Source organism: Perna viridis, chromosome 1 (assembly GCF_037379345.1).
Source record: "Perna viridis isolate PV_CMFRI_1.1 ecotype Kerala chromosome 1, ASM3737934v1, whole genome shotgun sequence".
In the NCBI taxonomy this organism is placed as follows: domain Eukaryota; kingdom Metazoa; phylum Mollusca; class Bivalvia; order Mytilida; family Mytilidae; genus Perna; species Perna viridis.
In genome coordinates this window covers 46,456,913-46,474,293 of record NC_142445.1, presented here as the reverse complement: position 1 = coordinate 46,474,293, position 17,381 = coordinate 46,456,913, and the positions used below count along the sequence as shown (strand labels likewise).

The 17,381-nt window shown below is 31.1% G+C and overlaps 1 protein-coding gene across 2 annotated transcripts in view; it reads left to right on the top strand.

The window, feature by feature from the left end:
- Nucleotides 1-15,598, top strand: part of LOC148629034 (transcription cofactor vestigial-like protein 4) — a 30,131-nt gene extending 14,533 nt beyond the window's left edge. For both annotated transcript variants that reach the window (XM_088542777.1, XM_088542768.1), the window contains exons 2-5: nucleotides 1,094-1,283; nucleotides 5,603-5,946; nucleotides 10,867-11,061; nucleotides 12,915-15,598. In XM_088542777.1, the coding sequence (XP_088398903.1) occupies nucleotides 1,094-1,283; nucleotides 5,603-5,946; nucleotides 10,867-11,061; nucleotides 12,915-13,144 (959 nt within the window). In that variant the 3' untranslated portion in view covers nucleotides 13,145-15,598. The remainder of the gene's footprint in view (nucleotides 1-1,093; nucleotides 1,284-5,602; nucleotides 5,947-10,866; nucleotides 11,062-12,914) is intronic.
- The last annotated feature ends 1,783 nt before the right edge of the window (nucleotides 15,599-17,381 follow it).

The window sequence follows — 17,381 nt, the reverse complement described above, 5'->3', positions numbered from 1 at the left end:
AGATACTTTTTACTTCATGAAATCTTACATTAAGTATGTGTTAACTACACAGGCAAATGTGCCACACATGGGAATCATATAGTTTGCTTCATATGATTATCATATGAATTGAGCAACATATGATAATCATATGTTTCATATAACATATGATAATCACATGGTTATCATATGATAATCACATGTTTTTCACAAATAATGATTATCATATGTTTTCAAGCCCATATTATCATATGAGAATCATATGATAATCATATGACTACCACATGATAAATATCATATGATTTTCATATGATTACCATATGATTATCATATGAATCGAGCACCATATGATTGTCATATGTGGCACATTTGGCTGTGCATTTGATATATTTTTACATTATAATTTATTGTATATGTGTCTTCGTCCTGAACATATGTTCTCTGTTGATCCCATCCTCCCGAATCAGGGTTTTCAGTCCACTCTAGCTCCCCCAAACTCCTGACATCACTCTTTCATATTTAGTGGGTATCGTCCAGCCAATTCTGTATGGTTGCTTCTTCGGGTGAGAAGCACCAATGAAAATAGATTTAACATAAAATGTCTGTGGAAAGGTAAATAATAATATGAGGTAATGGACGATCCGATATAGTAAGTGAAAGTTGTATGATGTCACAAATGATGCAATATGAGCAAAAATGATAGATTCTGTGTAGAGTCTTTACTAAAAAAAATGACGTTATGTGTAGCCACTTTGTAAGTTACATCAAAGAGTTTCTATTACGAGTGATTTTATTGGATTTTTGATCCGGGTTAAATTTAAGTAACTCACTAGATGGTGCTGGACAATACCCGCTAAATATGAATGAGTGATGTCAAGGGTTTGAGGGAGCGACAGTGGACTCAAAAGCCTGACTTGGGAGGATGTGTTGATCCAAAATATGTGAAAAATATATGCTGCCATTTATCTTTGCAACTCTAAATTGTCTTCCTATTAGGTAACCTCTCTATGAGAAATTTCTTCTGATACCATAATTGTGAAATGCTTTTATATTTCACAAGATCAAATTTTGTATACTACAATGGCATATACTCATTAAACCTTTTATATTTTAGGGGATCATTTGTTGTATAAAGGACATTCATCTCTACAGGATTCTCAAGAGTCTTCAAATAAGGAACTTCCTACGAAACTACAAAAACAAGAAAGATTAAAAGAAAGACAGGGACTTCCTCAAACGCTCAATTTTGACAAAGAAAGGGAAGCCAAGTTCTTGTCTAAAAGCAGATGTACAGGAACTCAAACGTAAGTTAAAGCCCTGTTTTCCTAGGAACATTCAAAAAGCACATTTATGTTTAAAATTGAATGCTGTTTAGAAAATTAAAAGGGACTGTTCTTGCAGCTTTTTTAATTCTGTTCTTATCAGAAGAAGTCCATCATCTCAGAGGCAATCAACACTAGTTACTAGAAAATATTTGTTTATTTGTCCTAAATACATGTAAGTCTAATTAAATTAGGTCCTTAGTATAGTAATATGTCTGCACTGTACTGCCCTGTGGTTAGATATGTAAACCTGTCTAAATAGAGGACTGTCACAGACTGGTATTATAGTAATTATGCTCCTTCAGACTGAAGATTTAATGATTAAAATCCTCTTGCAGAAGGTCAGTAACATTACTGTTTAGTCAGCCCCCGGACACTCTGGACGTCATTTATTTACATTTGGTAGATTTTGTGGTTAAGTTCAGTGGAGTAAGTCTTCCCTTGGGGCATTTGAACCAAAGAAGCTTAAAATGTGAAAAGTTTGTTGCTTTTAAACCAAGGATATACATCTTTAAATCATTAGATTACAAAAAATTTTGTTATAAATATAACCACTGCTCAAACTGTACCATTTAAAGTAATATTAGAGATATACTAAAGTAATATGAACTTACTTGAAAATTTTGCTTAAATTGAAAGAAAACAGTAGAACGTGAGATAAAGCATGCAACATCATTCAAAAAATGCCTGAATGGAAGGTTATGTTAGTACCCAAAAATCATTTCTTTAGGCTTATTATGCTGAATATTTGGTTGAATGGTATGCATGTACGTCAAAATATTTGGGTCATTTAATTTAGTTTTCAACTTTGCTCAGGTCCATCTTACTGTCTGCTGTGTACATGCATTTGCAATTGTTGGCCATCATTGCTATGTATATGTCTGTTCTACTATGTTGCAATGTTATAAGTGATTATGATAAGTTGTGATAGGTACATGTATATCTAGCCAGTTGATAGTATCTGCAGTAATATTTGATCTCATTAATGTCGGGTGTGGTCGTTACATGTTAGTGGATGCTCAGTAACTATTCATACCTAGATGACATTTATGAAGACTCAGAGTGGTATCTCAGAAACCCTTACAATGTCTTTTATTCTTAAAATTCCTACTCTAACATTCAATAAATTGTTCTTGTCACCTTGAGGCAAGTATATGGAACATGTACCATGTACATGTATATTTCTGTGAATTATCTGTGATGTAGGTTTTAAATCAGGTTGGATAAAATTACTTGACATTCGAGATTTCTGGCTTTTGTATAATATGTATGTCATAGCTACAATTAGCAGTATATTGACTGCAGTCTACTTGCTTACTCTTACTTGTAATAAGTAATAAGTTTCTTTACTTGATAGTGTAGAAATATATGTAGACTGGTTCTGATGGTTACCAGTCCCAATGCATATAAGCATGAAATATAAAAACAAATACCTTAAAACTATTAATAAATTATCAAAATAAAAAAAACCTGAACAAAGTGTTTCATTCATTTTTCACAGCTGATATTTGAAAATGCATGATTTAAGACACGTAACTGCTTTGTGTGAAATAATTATCATCCATATTCATACATGTAATACAAGTATAACATTAATTACATGATAAAGATGACATCCTTCCTGAAGTATAAGATCTTTACTAACATTCCATGTCCATGCAAGCGATGATACACATGACAAACTGCATTCCATGCCCCAGAAAGTAATAATGCACTGTTATTAGTTGATTAACTTGTTATTAAAACTTTTCAACAAAGAGAAATCTATTAGAGAAATCTGTACCATAGTTAACTAATTACTGTACCCAAACACTCAATAGTACAAAGATAATCATATTGACTTTTTCTTTGACATTTTCCATATTTTATTGTCCTATTGAGATGGAGATTGTAAGTCGTATAAGCAGAAATACAAGCAGAAATACGTCAGTGGTTGCCAAGTCCTACAATTGTTGTCTGTTAGTCTACACAGTAAAAAGTACATTAACACCAGCTTCATGTAGATTCCAATGAGTCATTCTGCATCGTCAGTTGTTATCAACTGTTAAGTAACGGTATTACATAATTCTATCATGTTGAATCTATTTTTGATCAAATTTTAGTTAACCTTTCTCAAAATTTGAAGATGTGAAATGGTGAGATATATATGGTCTAATGTTGTAAGGTCATTTCCAGACATGTTTAACTGGTATTAGGTTGTTTTAATCCCTCACCCTCTTGCAAAAAAGTGGTAAGATATAAGGCTCCTACATATTGTTACAGATCGATTTATGTCTGACAATATATATATTTCTTCCGGAAATGGGAGATTTCTCTTCAAGATGACCCATTAAAAAGCTGCATGTGATGTAATCAACAAATTTATTTTCTTCTACCAGTTAACTTGAAATCAAGTGTTAAAACATATGAAAGTCCATGTCATTGTGCATGTTCAACAAAAGTACATATTAAAGAAATGAGGAAATATTCCAAGTATTTTGAGAGATCTTTAGTAATGAGTTTACACTTACATCAAAGCTTTTTTTTTATTCTCACATTATAGAGGATTACATTTTAATAGTCTTCATAAAGTCTGTCCTAGGTTTCATGAATTATCAACTTACAAATTTAACTGAAAATTTAACACAGTGATGTTTTTATATTTTGTTGTGCCAACAACTGCTAAAATTAAGGGGTCATTTACTATTTCATGCTGTCATGTACAAATATATTTAGTGTCCAATCCATAAGTAAAAGTGAATGGATCTCTTAGAAATTATAACACAAGGAAGGCTGTGAGTGATTTTGTTGCCAACAACATGAACCAGTTAAGAATTGGGGGCCAAAAAACAGGCCACTGCCGTTCTAGTCACTTTATTATCCTGTGTCAAACATGTAATTGCAATCCAAACTTATATACACCCCAACTGTTCCAGATTGGCATCTGCTCCCTGCAAATGATTTTATTTTTAAAAAAAATAGCACTTGTTTCATTTTTCTTAAGGTAAAGTCCTATTGGGGGATCAGTTATGCAAAAGGGACATCTTACTGGGTTTTGTTCAAAAGCTTGCTTATAAATGGCACCTTTACTGATTCTCATAACCACTGAACTTTTAGTGTTGCTGGCTTCTGAATCAGAAACTTGACTTCAATCTGAATTTTTTTGGTGATAAAGCAGAAAAAAGTGAATTTATTTTCAGTAATAAGTAGGAAGATATGTCTATCAGTAGATTTATAATCACCTCAGTCTACATGGGAACCTTCATAACTTGAAATATTGCTCATCTATCTCACAAATTGGCAAAGAATTCAATTTGAATTGAATTAAAATTGTGAAATATTCTCTGAAAACCACAAAAAAGTATCACATCTTCTATCTGTTGCCAAAATATTTGGGTCTTTATGCCTACTACCTGTATGAATGAGAACCAATATCTTGGAGATTGGCCAAAAGTATAAACAGGTAGGCGTCTCTTTACACAGACAAAATCCATTCAGTCAAAACATAAATTATAACAAAAAATGTTATAATGACTCATTTAAATTTATTGCTTGCATGAAAAAATTTGTACTTGTTATTATTGTGCATGGTGATATCTAATTTATTTTCTATTTGTTGTGATAGATTTGTTTGAATGTTTTGATGTATCATAATGATAGTTTGCTCATGTTTCAATACTTTTAAACATAATATAGATGGCAATTATACTGTAGCTTTTTCTTTTTGGTCCATATAAATTGTGCAGTAAATATGACATGATTCTTCACAATCAGGGGTAGATTCACAGGGATTGAATTTCAGATTTTTTTTCAATAGCTAAATTTAGAAAGTACTGAAAATTTACACCTCATTTTTTGGGTTATTTCTGGACTTTACCTATATGACATATAGAATTCCACTGGCAAATTTTAGATAGTGGAAATAATTTCTACTAGAAAAATTGAATTTCAACTTGCATTTAGCAAGTATTTCCACATAAATTTGATCACTGATCCAAGATTTCTGGTTGGGGGTGGGGGGGGGGGGGGCGTAAACATAATCAACTGCCAAGTGTAGCAAGGCTTAATATTTTTTTTCCAGAATGTCACAAAAATATGTATAATAATTTTTATTTTCATTTTTTTTCTAACAGTCACCTTTGCCCCCCTCTGAATTCGCCACTGATAGATCTGTAAGAAATAATAAAAAAGTTAAAAACTAAATCTAAGACTTTCCAGATCTACTTTAGGATTGCAGAGTCTAGAAATATGACAAAATATTGGAATAACTGGTTTTTTCTGATAAAATTAATTAAGGTTTATGTTTTTTTTTCTTCCACTAGACAAATATCCAGTGTAGAGTCTGACTTACCACTATACATTAATGGAAGTAGACCAGAATTATCAGTTGACAGCTATGCTGCAGCTCATCAAGCAATGCTCATACAAGCCAATCAGCTAATGAGAGAACGGGGTTCACCACCACGGTATCCTGACACTCATGACACTCCATTAAACTTGTCGTTATCCAACTCTGCATCACAGAATTCCTCATATCCTCCACACGTTCCACGACCATCTGTCATCACATGTGCACCAAACCAAGAGAGGGTGCCACCAAAACTATCACCCTCAGTGTCACCTCCTCAGTCACTACCAAGTCCAAGTCGGAGGGAAGTGAGAACAGGTTAGTACCTAGGTTTAAAATTTTTTTTAATTATAGAAAACTATAACTGAAATGGACGTAAAAATAGAATATGACGGTATATATCATGCCTTTATAAAACTGGTGCACACTTTCAAGTTCAAACTGATTTTTCTGGGATCAGTGTGATACGATAAGTAGGTGTGGCTCAAAGTTTGGCGTTATATTAAAAAAGTACTGTTTCAAGTGTAACCACATATTGGTAGTTAGTCTTCAATTGAAGTTATTTAATTTAGGGTGCAGACTTCATTGGCTACCTACATTTGTAGTTAAGATTTTTTATTCATTTCTCAACATGTTTTTAGGTTTAAACTATAATTTATGAATGAAGCTATGCTAAAAATGAGACTTAATTTTGGCGTGGAATGAATATAAACATCACATGAATGAGTTTCAAGTACTCAAAAGAAAAAAAATGATAAGAAGTTGTTTGCAATATGCTTAAAACTAGGTTGTAGATGATCTTGTGCAAATATTGAGCATTTTAAAGTAAACAGTTCTACATTTGGGATTGTAATACAAGTAGGATTATATCTTCAAAAATTTTTATGAATAGAAATTCTGGCTTATGTTGAAGTTTGGAAATGTTTTGTCTTGCACAAATATGGAATAATTTAAAAAGAAGAAGAAAAGAAAAAAAAAATATATTATAATGTTAAATTGCTACAATGTTTCATGCATTGATGGACAAGAAGTCTGCATTGTTACTTTTAAATAATAAACTTTTGAATACTTTGATATACTTTTTCTTTCTTGGTCATTTCAAAAAAGATAAAATTAGACCTTGCTGTCCTGAATACTCCTGACAGAATGTAATCAGTAAATTTGAATTGATTATCTTGAGCAGCCCTGGTAGAAAGTAATCAGTAAAGTTTGACTTGACTCTCCTGAGCAGCTCTAGTAGAATGTAATTAGTAAAAATTTTTTGACTGTCCTGAACAACCCGGGTAGAATGTAATTAGACCAATCCTATATAAACTTCAGGTATTTTGAATGAATTGTGAACCAAGATAAAACAATTGTGTCAAGTAGGTAGAGATATAGTAAGAAACAATATGACAATGTTCCTTAATCTTATCTGCCACCAACCTCTAATTGATCATCCTTACAAAAGTTATTCTCTTTTTTTACTAAAAAAACGATTAACGGGTAGAATCCAATTATTTAAAACTGTAACAGATAGTGTAGTTGGTACGGTTTTGTGATCAAAGTAAGACCCATTTAAACTAGGGTACAATAATTTATTTAGATCAAGGGGCACAATGGTGTAGAGATAACATCGATGGCTATATTTAAATTGATTTAGTATCTTTTAGGTGATAAATGGTATACTTCTTCAGATTATAGGTTTCTTTGATTATTTTTTTGTTCTCAATGTTCATCATTTTGGAATTGCTTTTTCAATGCACCTGGGGTGTTAACAATTGTCTGAGAACTAGTTCTTGTTGGTGTTGTTGGGCATAGTTTAAATTTTGAAAGAATAGAATGAAACATTACAAAATTGACTGCTTTGGATTCTAAACATTTATTATAGTTATAGGTATTTTTTTAATTAAATATCTTGAGAACAACTGACAGAAAACCGACACTAATTGGATTATATTAGAGAATGCATTGTCAATGATTAGCATAATGGCTTCTCAACTTTGTTAATAAGCTTAAATTGAACTTTTGTGTTGATCACTGCCATGGTTGGATGCTCTTATTCTTTGCACTTTTTGACATATTTATCTTAAAGCCAAATCTCCAATTGGAGACAAGTCTTACAATTTATTATGAAAAACTTATTTTGTATTCATGAAATGAAAAACTACCATTAAATTGACAAAAAGGGTAATACTTATGGTATTATAAGAACTGACTTTGTGGCAGATAGCGCCATCCGGCTGTCTGTGGTCTCACTAATGACCATAATTTTCTGTATAAAAGGATTTACAAAGGAAAGCCAAGGGTACCTAACAACCATGTAATTTGTAGTCCACAAGAGAGCAAAATAACTATAAACATTATTGAATGTTTATTTTTCTGAATGGTTGACCATGTTTAAGTAATTTGACAGTCTATAAGCTCTGAATAAATTGGTTTACCAGATTTGTTGCTGTATCATCACTGCCTTAGATAGGTTTATAGTAAAATGCCATTGATATATCACCTAATAAATACTATTATCTTGTAAATTCAGCCTATATTAAAGCAGTCAACTCCATTCATAAAAAAGTCTTTCTAACAGTGGGAAACTTTTGTGAACAGTATGATGGCTCTGTTTATGATCTGTTTTGATTTCTATCTCAGATATATTTGAAGGTAATTAGAACAAAAAACACCTATCAATACAGCCAATCTTGAAGTCCCAACCTTTTTTTGCATCTTCTGCACTGAGTGATATTTCTTCATGCAGGTGATGTTGGATTACATGATTAGTACAGATTTTATCAGAACGTTGCTAATCTCATATCTCCAGTCCAAATGTATTTTTTCCTTATTCATGTCATATTTGCATAAGTGCAGCTGCTAGAAGATTGCATTTTTGCAAAGTTACTGGTATCAGCAAAATATTTTTTTCCAAAGTGAATTTTTTTCTGAACTATGAGGTGTTAGGTTTTGAATAGTATTGGACAACATTCCCCAGTGATTTTCCAATCCTTATTTTGGGTCTGAATTTCAGGAAATATTTTTCAAATCTCCCAAATTTATGCTGTGAAATCCCAATTTCTACTTGAAACATTGTCTCGAGATTTGTACACTATTAAAATGGAAATTTTTAAGATCCTCTGTCCCCTCTACTGTATCAAATTTATCATGCAGGGGTACCCAATTGACTTCAATGCAATGGAAACTGTTTTGGACCTCATCAAGGATTTTAATCCTTCAATTTATTCCTTAAGTCGTATACTTCACACGCTTTTTCATATTGCAATTGCTCCAGGTTCCTTTCTTAAACAGTCAGAAAAAAATCACTGTTACCAAATTTGTTCATTAGGAAGCTAAGTTGTGTCATAACTTTACACAGATTATGAAATTAATGCTTTGATAAGTTTTCATATATTTAGCATTTTTCTGTGGATTATTAATGTTGATGAAATGAAGGGGTTATATCCTGAAATAAACCCAAGTAATTGTTGACACAGACTTAACTTGTCATAGTATTGTTCTAGTGTTGTCACAATTAAAGTAGCTGATTTAATGTCACAATTAGTTTAAAACAAAACAATGCACCCACTTACCCAATAGATTTCTTTTTAAAGATTATTCACCCATTCTGATATTAATTTTATGTTTGGGTTTTAAATACATGTATGTGTCATTGTAAATGTTGGCTTCCTTTTGATTTTAGGTTGTTATGCAATGACTAATTCATGTAGAAGAATTGTTCTATGGGATTTTTTAAGAAAAGTTGTCTTTTTGCCAACGATCTAGCACTATAAGACATAACTGTTTACAAACTTGAACATAGTTTATGTAATACATCTACATTCAAAAGTGACATAACTCTTGATAGATGTTTCTGGGACCAAATAGAAGAGAAGAATACTGGTTTAAAAACTAAATTATTCAGTTGGTTTATACAACTTAATAATAGACCTTGATCCTAAAATTTGGTGTATTCTGAAAGAATTGATCTTTTTTCACCACACACAGTTATGAAAGGCTGTTCATGATAAACTAACACGTTGATAATGATTTAATATGATAAAAACACTTTTTTTTACATGTTGAAGTCACATTTTAAGATGTTAAATAAAAGGATCTTTAACACATTAAAACTGTAGCTAAATGAGTGAAATGTAATTTTTATTGTTATATATAACTTTTACGTGTTAACTGTAACTTTTATGCATTAACTGTAATTCAAACATGAATTGATGATTATAAAACGTTAAATGCTTCTTTATTTAGTACCATTCAAGAGATTTCCAAATACTGCCTTCGAAAAGTTTAAACTGTTAATTGAAATAGATGTGACACATTTGGCCACTGCACACTATAAGTTTTGACTAAAATTTGACGCCTTAAAATGCAATTAAAGCAAAAGGGAAAGTCATATCACTCATCACGTTAAAGAAATGTTAAAATGTTAAAACAGTGTTTACTGCATTAAAATAAGACTTGTCGCATTCAAACTCATAAGACTTGTTGCATTCAAACTCAAGTTAACACGTTGGTTTATCAGGTTTTTGACATGAAAGGCCTTTCATACTAAGTTGCAAGCAAGAATAAAATATGTTATTGGAGTATACTCCATTTCAAGGATATTTGAAATAAATGGCTGGTATATAAGCTCTGTCTATTAAGTTGTATGATATGTATCACTTACACACTATTTCTTTCTCTCAAAAAAAACCTCCCAACTTCTTATCTGCACCCAGTTTTTTCTTCATGTCTAAACCACTTAGCAGAATAATAAGACTTTATTATATAATAGTATATCTGCATTTTTTGCATCATCTAATCAACATGTTTAGTTAAAATGAAGAATATGCTGACATATTGCATGTAGATATATTTATGAATTGGGGTCTCTTTGGTGCACCAATGCACTTTCTGACTGGCAATATATTATGTATTCTTCTGAGAGATATCTTGCATGTCTTTCATTTCAGTGTAAGATGCTTTCTTTAAAGATTCAGTGGATAAACATTTTACCAGCTTCATTGGAAAGTACTAATAGAAAACCAGCATATTTTTGCAGTGTTATTTTTTCATTACAACTTTTATTTTTTACATGTATTGTTAGATGAAAGCCAATCAAATATTATTTAAAAAATTGAAGAAAAACTCACAAATTTAAAGCATAACAAAACTATGTTGGAATAAAATAGTGATATCCATTAATGTGCTTATTCAGCGGTTTTAGAGTCAACATAAGTTTTCTTGACATACCAGTACACTTTTTTTCTTCAGAATTGTGTGATCCAGCTATTGAGGAGCATTTCCGTAGGTCCTTGGGCCACAACTATCCAGATTATGTATCCTCTAAATCGTCACCAAAAACACCAACTGTGCCATCACCAACTGGTCCACCACCTCATTTCCCTACATCTACCGTAGTAGAGTCAAAATCACTGACACAAACAACCACAAATGTTTCTATCACAGGTAAGATTAATTGGATAAAACAAATACGATCATAATGTGCTTCTTTAGTTAATAAAATTTGATGACATGTCAAAATATCAAAGTCCTCGGTAATATTTTCCCAACCAACACACTTTTGTGTGCTTTTTTTTTTAAATACATGTACAAAAAAAATCTATTATTTGTTATAACTACAGTACACAGGTTATTTCTGTAGTTTTGAGATTCAGGGACTTCAAGGCAAAAAAGTATAAAAAAAAAATGGCAGATGCTAAGTGATGCATTTAGTACTTAAGCTCACATTAAAAGTTAGCACTCCACAAAATATTGCAGCAATTATACTCTCAAGTTAGATAATGTTCATTGATTATTCCCCATTATTGTATCAATGCTGCAATATTTTAAGTCTATAAGTGTTTGATGTCAAGTTGAAAAAAAATGAACACAATTTTATATTTATTCTTAACCCTTTTAATAGTAAATGGTTATTTCAAAGCTTGACCCCCCAGTCAACAAAAGGTATTAATGTTGTAGTAGCTTTCTGTAATATTATCATACTGAAGTTACATTTTTACTGAACTAGAAAATCAAGTGACAAGGAACTATCAAAAGTAATTGATATTCTATATATTATATAAGGAAATGTAGTTGAAGAAACAATCACCTACACATGTAAATTCTGTACTGGGTGACTCTTAACATGTGCTCTGCAATATTGTGCTTAATCAACTCCTGCACCATGATGTATAGTTATTTCATGCTTGGTACTTCCGATACATGCCAAGTTGTTTTGTTTGATCTATAATCTTATTCAGTTTCAAAAATAAACCTAGGCTTCTTTCAGTCTGCAAATGGAAATTGTAAAGACAACAGTATACTTTTCATTTCCCATAGCTTTGTTTTCATTTTGCTCCCTTAATTCATAAGTCCCTTTTCAAGAAGTTCATAAAATCAAATAAGCTTTTAAGATTTGAACCATATCTCTGTTGAAGGTAAATATGTGTTTTCATGGAAGAGGATATTTAACTAGCAGATAAACTCAGTGTTGTATGGGTCCTTCCTACTGTAAAACAAATTATTTCTTAAGGAAATCTTTGTCATAATAACTTGTCATTCTTCCAAGTAAAACAATAATACTAAAGATAAAATTGCCATCTGTTTGACATGCCTTATAGCTCATAGTGACAGATTTGTATAACACCTACACAAGAGCAAATAAGTCTTGCATAAAAATATGCTAAATAAGTATATTTACATCATGGAAATGGGTTAAAAAGCTTGTATTTGCCAAAAGATAAATATTTATGAATACTAATTACCAAAAAAAATACCTTTTTGTCATTTTTAAGATATTTTAGACATAGACAAAATCTATTAAGGATGTCATAAGTACTTAGAAATATTTAGAAGTTTTATACCTAAAAGTAAATGTACTTTTGCAGTGAAACACTTTGCTATTTTGTATTTCATGAAGCAGGTACCCAGTAATTTAAAATCATGCTTCTAATTATTAAAGTTAGGGACTTAATAAAAGATTTTTTAATCTGACCACTTTGGTTAATTTTTTTTCAGCATCATTGTTAATATTAACTTTTTTGCAAGTTAATTATACAGCAATCTTTCCTATACATCTCTATTCAAGCTTGGAATAGCATGACATTCAGATGCATTATACACTCTGAAGACAACCCTCTCACAAATTGCATTTAACTTGCAATTTTAAAATAAAGTGGATGATTTTATGAAATGTTCTCTGAGTGTCAAACCATTTGAATACTGTCTAAGACATGGAAATACTGGCATTTTTAGTTAAAGAGAAGATAAATGTCTGCCACTGAGTTGAGCTTGTTCCTTTACTTTTTGCTTATTTTCAGGTTCTGTAGATGATCATTTTGCTAAGTCCCTCGGTAACAGTACCTGGACAGCACTGAAAGCCAAGAAAGAGACAACTAATGAACTTTTTACTGGGTCAGTTGATGACCACTTTGCCAAGGCCCTTGGTGGTGATACATGGCTTAGAATTAAAGCAGAGAAAGAAAATGGACATTGTACAAGTTTATCACAGCAAAGACATGACACATCACTGTTGTCCACTCAGCATTGATTCTGTTTGTGTTTTGTAAACTGTTAGCCACTGCCATTATTGGTTGGATTGTAGTTGTATGTTGATCTCTGTGAATTCATGACACAATAGCAAAAAACTTTGGTGCAAGATGTTTGAATTATTTCATTTCATTTGAAATTTCCATAAAACTTTGTCCACACGTCTCATGTCATAATCAATATTAAATTACATTTGTATTCATGTGAAAGTGATTCCCTAGAATCTTGTTGTTGAAGACATTATTGAAATTCCATAGGTTTTGTGTAGAGGAGTACAATAGTTATGAATAACAAATTTTAGTTTAAACATGCACTACCAGGGGTTAAAATCCTTAAATCTTATGCAGCAAGTAATATGTTGTTAGGTTCAACAAGTAAGATTTTGTAAAATCTTTAAAAAAATATATTGATCAGAATACCCTTGTAAGAACATGCATTTTAAAATTTTGATCACACATTGGAAGAATACAAAACTTATACATTCATTCAGGAAATTTGAAACTTGGTTTGACAGTAATTTAAAAGAAAAAGCCCATTAAATTATCTATTATTAATTTCATGACTTTGACCTTCCAAATTCACCATGCCCACAACATTAATGTTTCTTTCTAAAGTGTTTGATCATTTTAATGCAAATTTAACAAAACAAGGTTCTTCTGCTCTATACTATAAAAACATGAATGAAAACACATATGTCATTTATATGACCTAAATTATCATGACAACTGGAAAGAAATTGGGTGGAGGTGTTAGTTTTGACAACATGTGAACAACCCTGTTCTTACTTGAAGGTTTAACGTTGAATTTTAAAGTTTTAGGAAATAAATTTTTTATGAGAGATGGCTTGTATTTCGGCCTTTTGACTGCAGCCTTACTGAATTAATTCATATGTTTATTTTAAATTTTGTAGGATCTTCGAATTTATGAGACTTTTGCAATTTATGGGACATTCATTACTATGTACTAAAACTTTAGTCAGTCAGTACATTGAGTACTTATCAATGTAAAAAATGTTGTAGATAATTGTAGATTTGTGATGAATGACAAAGTGACTGCAGACTTTTATTTTGTAGATATATCACTTTTCAGACATGGTTTTAATTTTGAAACTCTGGGTTAAAAAGTACTTCAAAGACCTACAGTGTTTACTTTGTTTTTGGGTTATGAATTGTATTTCAGATACTTTATCGTTCAGACATTCTATTTTTGTCCAGTATTTGAAACAATTGTCTTTTGTTTTTCCTTTAGGTCAGAACAATGTCAAGGTGATGTGTGTCTAGATAACAGTTTTGATTGGAAATCCACAGCTACTGTGTGATTGGGGTTTTAACTTGTTAGGCAATATGAATTTTGATAAACTTGATACTTTTTTATTATAAACATCAAAAATGATTTAATCTACAATTTGACACGTTGAATTGGATTGTTTACAGATCTGTCAGAACATTTGCACAAATTTTTCATGTGACCTTTTACAAATTGTCATATTTGTCTCAACAACTGCAGTGAGAGTTCAGTTCCCACAGTGCAGTGTATTACAGGGTGGAATGCTGTGACCACAGCTGCTGTGAGAAACAGCTGATTATTATTTTAAAAAAAAAAACATTCCCATAATAAAGAAAGTTAATGTTTGTTCTACAAGATTATGTATACTATATAGAAATGAATGTACTTGACTATGTACAACAAATGTATTGGGTTATTTTGATGACTAGAGTAAACCAACTTATTTTTGCAGATACTTTTTCTCAGCTTTCATGATATCAAGTCAACTTAGCAGATATCTAATTTCTCGTCCACATGCTCTCTATGACATATAATCTTGCTTGCAAAATTAACAAAAATAAGTTGGTTTACAAAATTTTGACATTTGGTGAGCTTTATATTTTTTGGGTAAACTCATTACTCTTGGACACAAAATTATTTGTGTCCAGAGGAATAATGAGCCATAATTTGTAGGAAATTCCCATTGTAACAGTCTTTATGTTGGGAATTATTGTTCTTTTATTTCATATGCTTTGTAAGATACAATGATAAATATGTATTAATGCGGGTTAAGAAATGGCATATATGCTTTATCCTTTATGTTGTGATGTTGTGTTGAAAAATGAAAGAGCATATTATTGTATGATTAAGTGTTTGTTGTGTACGATTTCGACCATTGACTGTCTGTCTTGTCAGATATTTTAATGGATTGATCGTTCATGGTATGTTACAATTTACGTAAATATGAAAAATTTACATGACAAAGGATTTTACATAGTTTTCCATATGTTGAGCTTCATCATGATTTCTCAATATTTTTATTCAATTTTCCAATAGTTGATAGTTCAAGATGTACATTTTTTCATGTGTAAATATTTTACTAATTCATTTCAAACAGCTTTATTTCTGTTGTTATGTTGTAAAGAGTTATATTACAAACTTAAATGATGAATAAAACTTTCAAAATACATTTGATCAGTTGTCATTGTTATTGTATAAAACAAAGATTCTTTATTTCTTTGTCATAGATAATGACAAAAATGTTTGTTTCATCTACAATTCACTAGATACCATAAGAATTTGATTCATTGTGCTACAACAGTTTTAGAAAACCCTACATTACTGAATTAGTTATTCTATGTAATTTGAATGCTGGTATGATGAGAAGTAATTAGAAAATTGATGCCCCCACACTTTAAATGGCAGAATGTATTTTACAAACAAAAAAAAACTTGTAGTAGGATTGTCTCAGAAAATTGTTTGTGTCCTAAGGAGACACAGGTGATGCTCCAACACATGATAATACAACATCTTTTATCAAAAATGGGTAAATATGAGAAATTGAAGCAATGTACTCCTGTGGAATATTACCGTAAAAATTGCAGAGATTATGGCAATATCTTGCCAAAAAATATTTTGACCAGCACATATCCATTATTTATGCATGGTCAACATACTACAAAACTGAAAACCTAGCTCATGAACTGTAGGAGGAGGAGAAGCCATACAAAATAGTGAAATTGCTAAGTTTAACTCACCACAGGATTTTTTAAAATTTTCTTACTATGAAGTCTGAATAGTAAGAATATTTTAATTTTTAAATAACAGGGCCCATAAAGACCTGCAAAAAAATATTTGATACTAGTAATTGGCAAAGTTGAGGAGGAGTTTCTTTTGGTTAATGCATTATGCATTAACATATCCACAAGTTTAAGAAGATTAATTTTTGACAATAAATATTATGCTCCTGGTTAATGAAATCCTGGTTGTGTGTAAACTCTCTTCATATGCTGAGCGAGTGGTGGATTCAGGGGACGGTTCCAGGGATTGTTCCTCTAGTTTTGTTTGAAATCTTGGCAAAAACTAGCAAATTATATCGTAACCCCCTATTAATTGACTAGATCAGAACACCCCTCTTCCTCCCCTTTTTGTGAATTTTTTAAATTTCTGGTTCTGGCCCTGATATGTTGGGCAATGATGTAAATTTCAAAGTAAAGTCTTATGGAATTACATGTTTGGCCTTTAAACTCAATACCAATTTTCAGTCCTGTTACATGTTTCACATTCAAAGAAAAAAATCACTGATTCAGATTATAATTTCTAGCAAGATTTTTAACTAAAAAAATCACCAGTTATCCTGAGCATATTCTGCTATAATTTTATCAAAATTGGAGTCAGTGGAAAATTGAATAATCTTTAGTATTGTAAGTAATATTCTTTAAAAAAAAGTGTCCTATACTATGTGCAATGCTGTCGTCTTTGTTTTCCGAAAATCAAAGGATTATGACAGGTTAAAAATTAATTTGTGAATATAACCTAAAATTTTGGTGGTGCTTAACACTTGGCAATCTGCATAATTTGTAAGTATTGATTTAGCTTATAATATTAAACAAACATATATGTCGTAGGAAAGAAGAATAATGATTAAATGCACTCCTCCCAAAAATAAACATGTTTTAAAATCATATTTTTAGGAACCAAAGTCCTGTCAATTAGTAAAATTTCAGTGAAGCTTGAATAACAAATTTCTATCCCGACTGTTATTTAAAAAAAAATAAATTAATAATTTTACAATTTCAAAGACATCACAAGAGTTTTTTAATTTATAGTACAATTTTTGAATTTAGAGTACATGTAATTACCTAAATGCTTTGAGATTGAGTGCAGCTCAACTATGGGACACAAGAGTTTGTTTTTTATAAAGGAAAAAAGTTCAATTCTGACCCTAATTTGGACCAACTTGAAAACTGCAC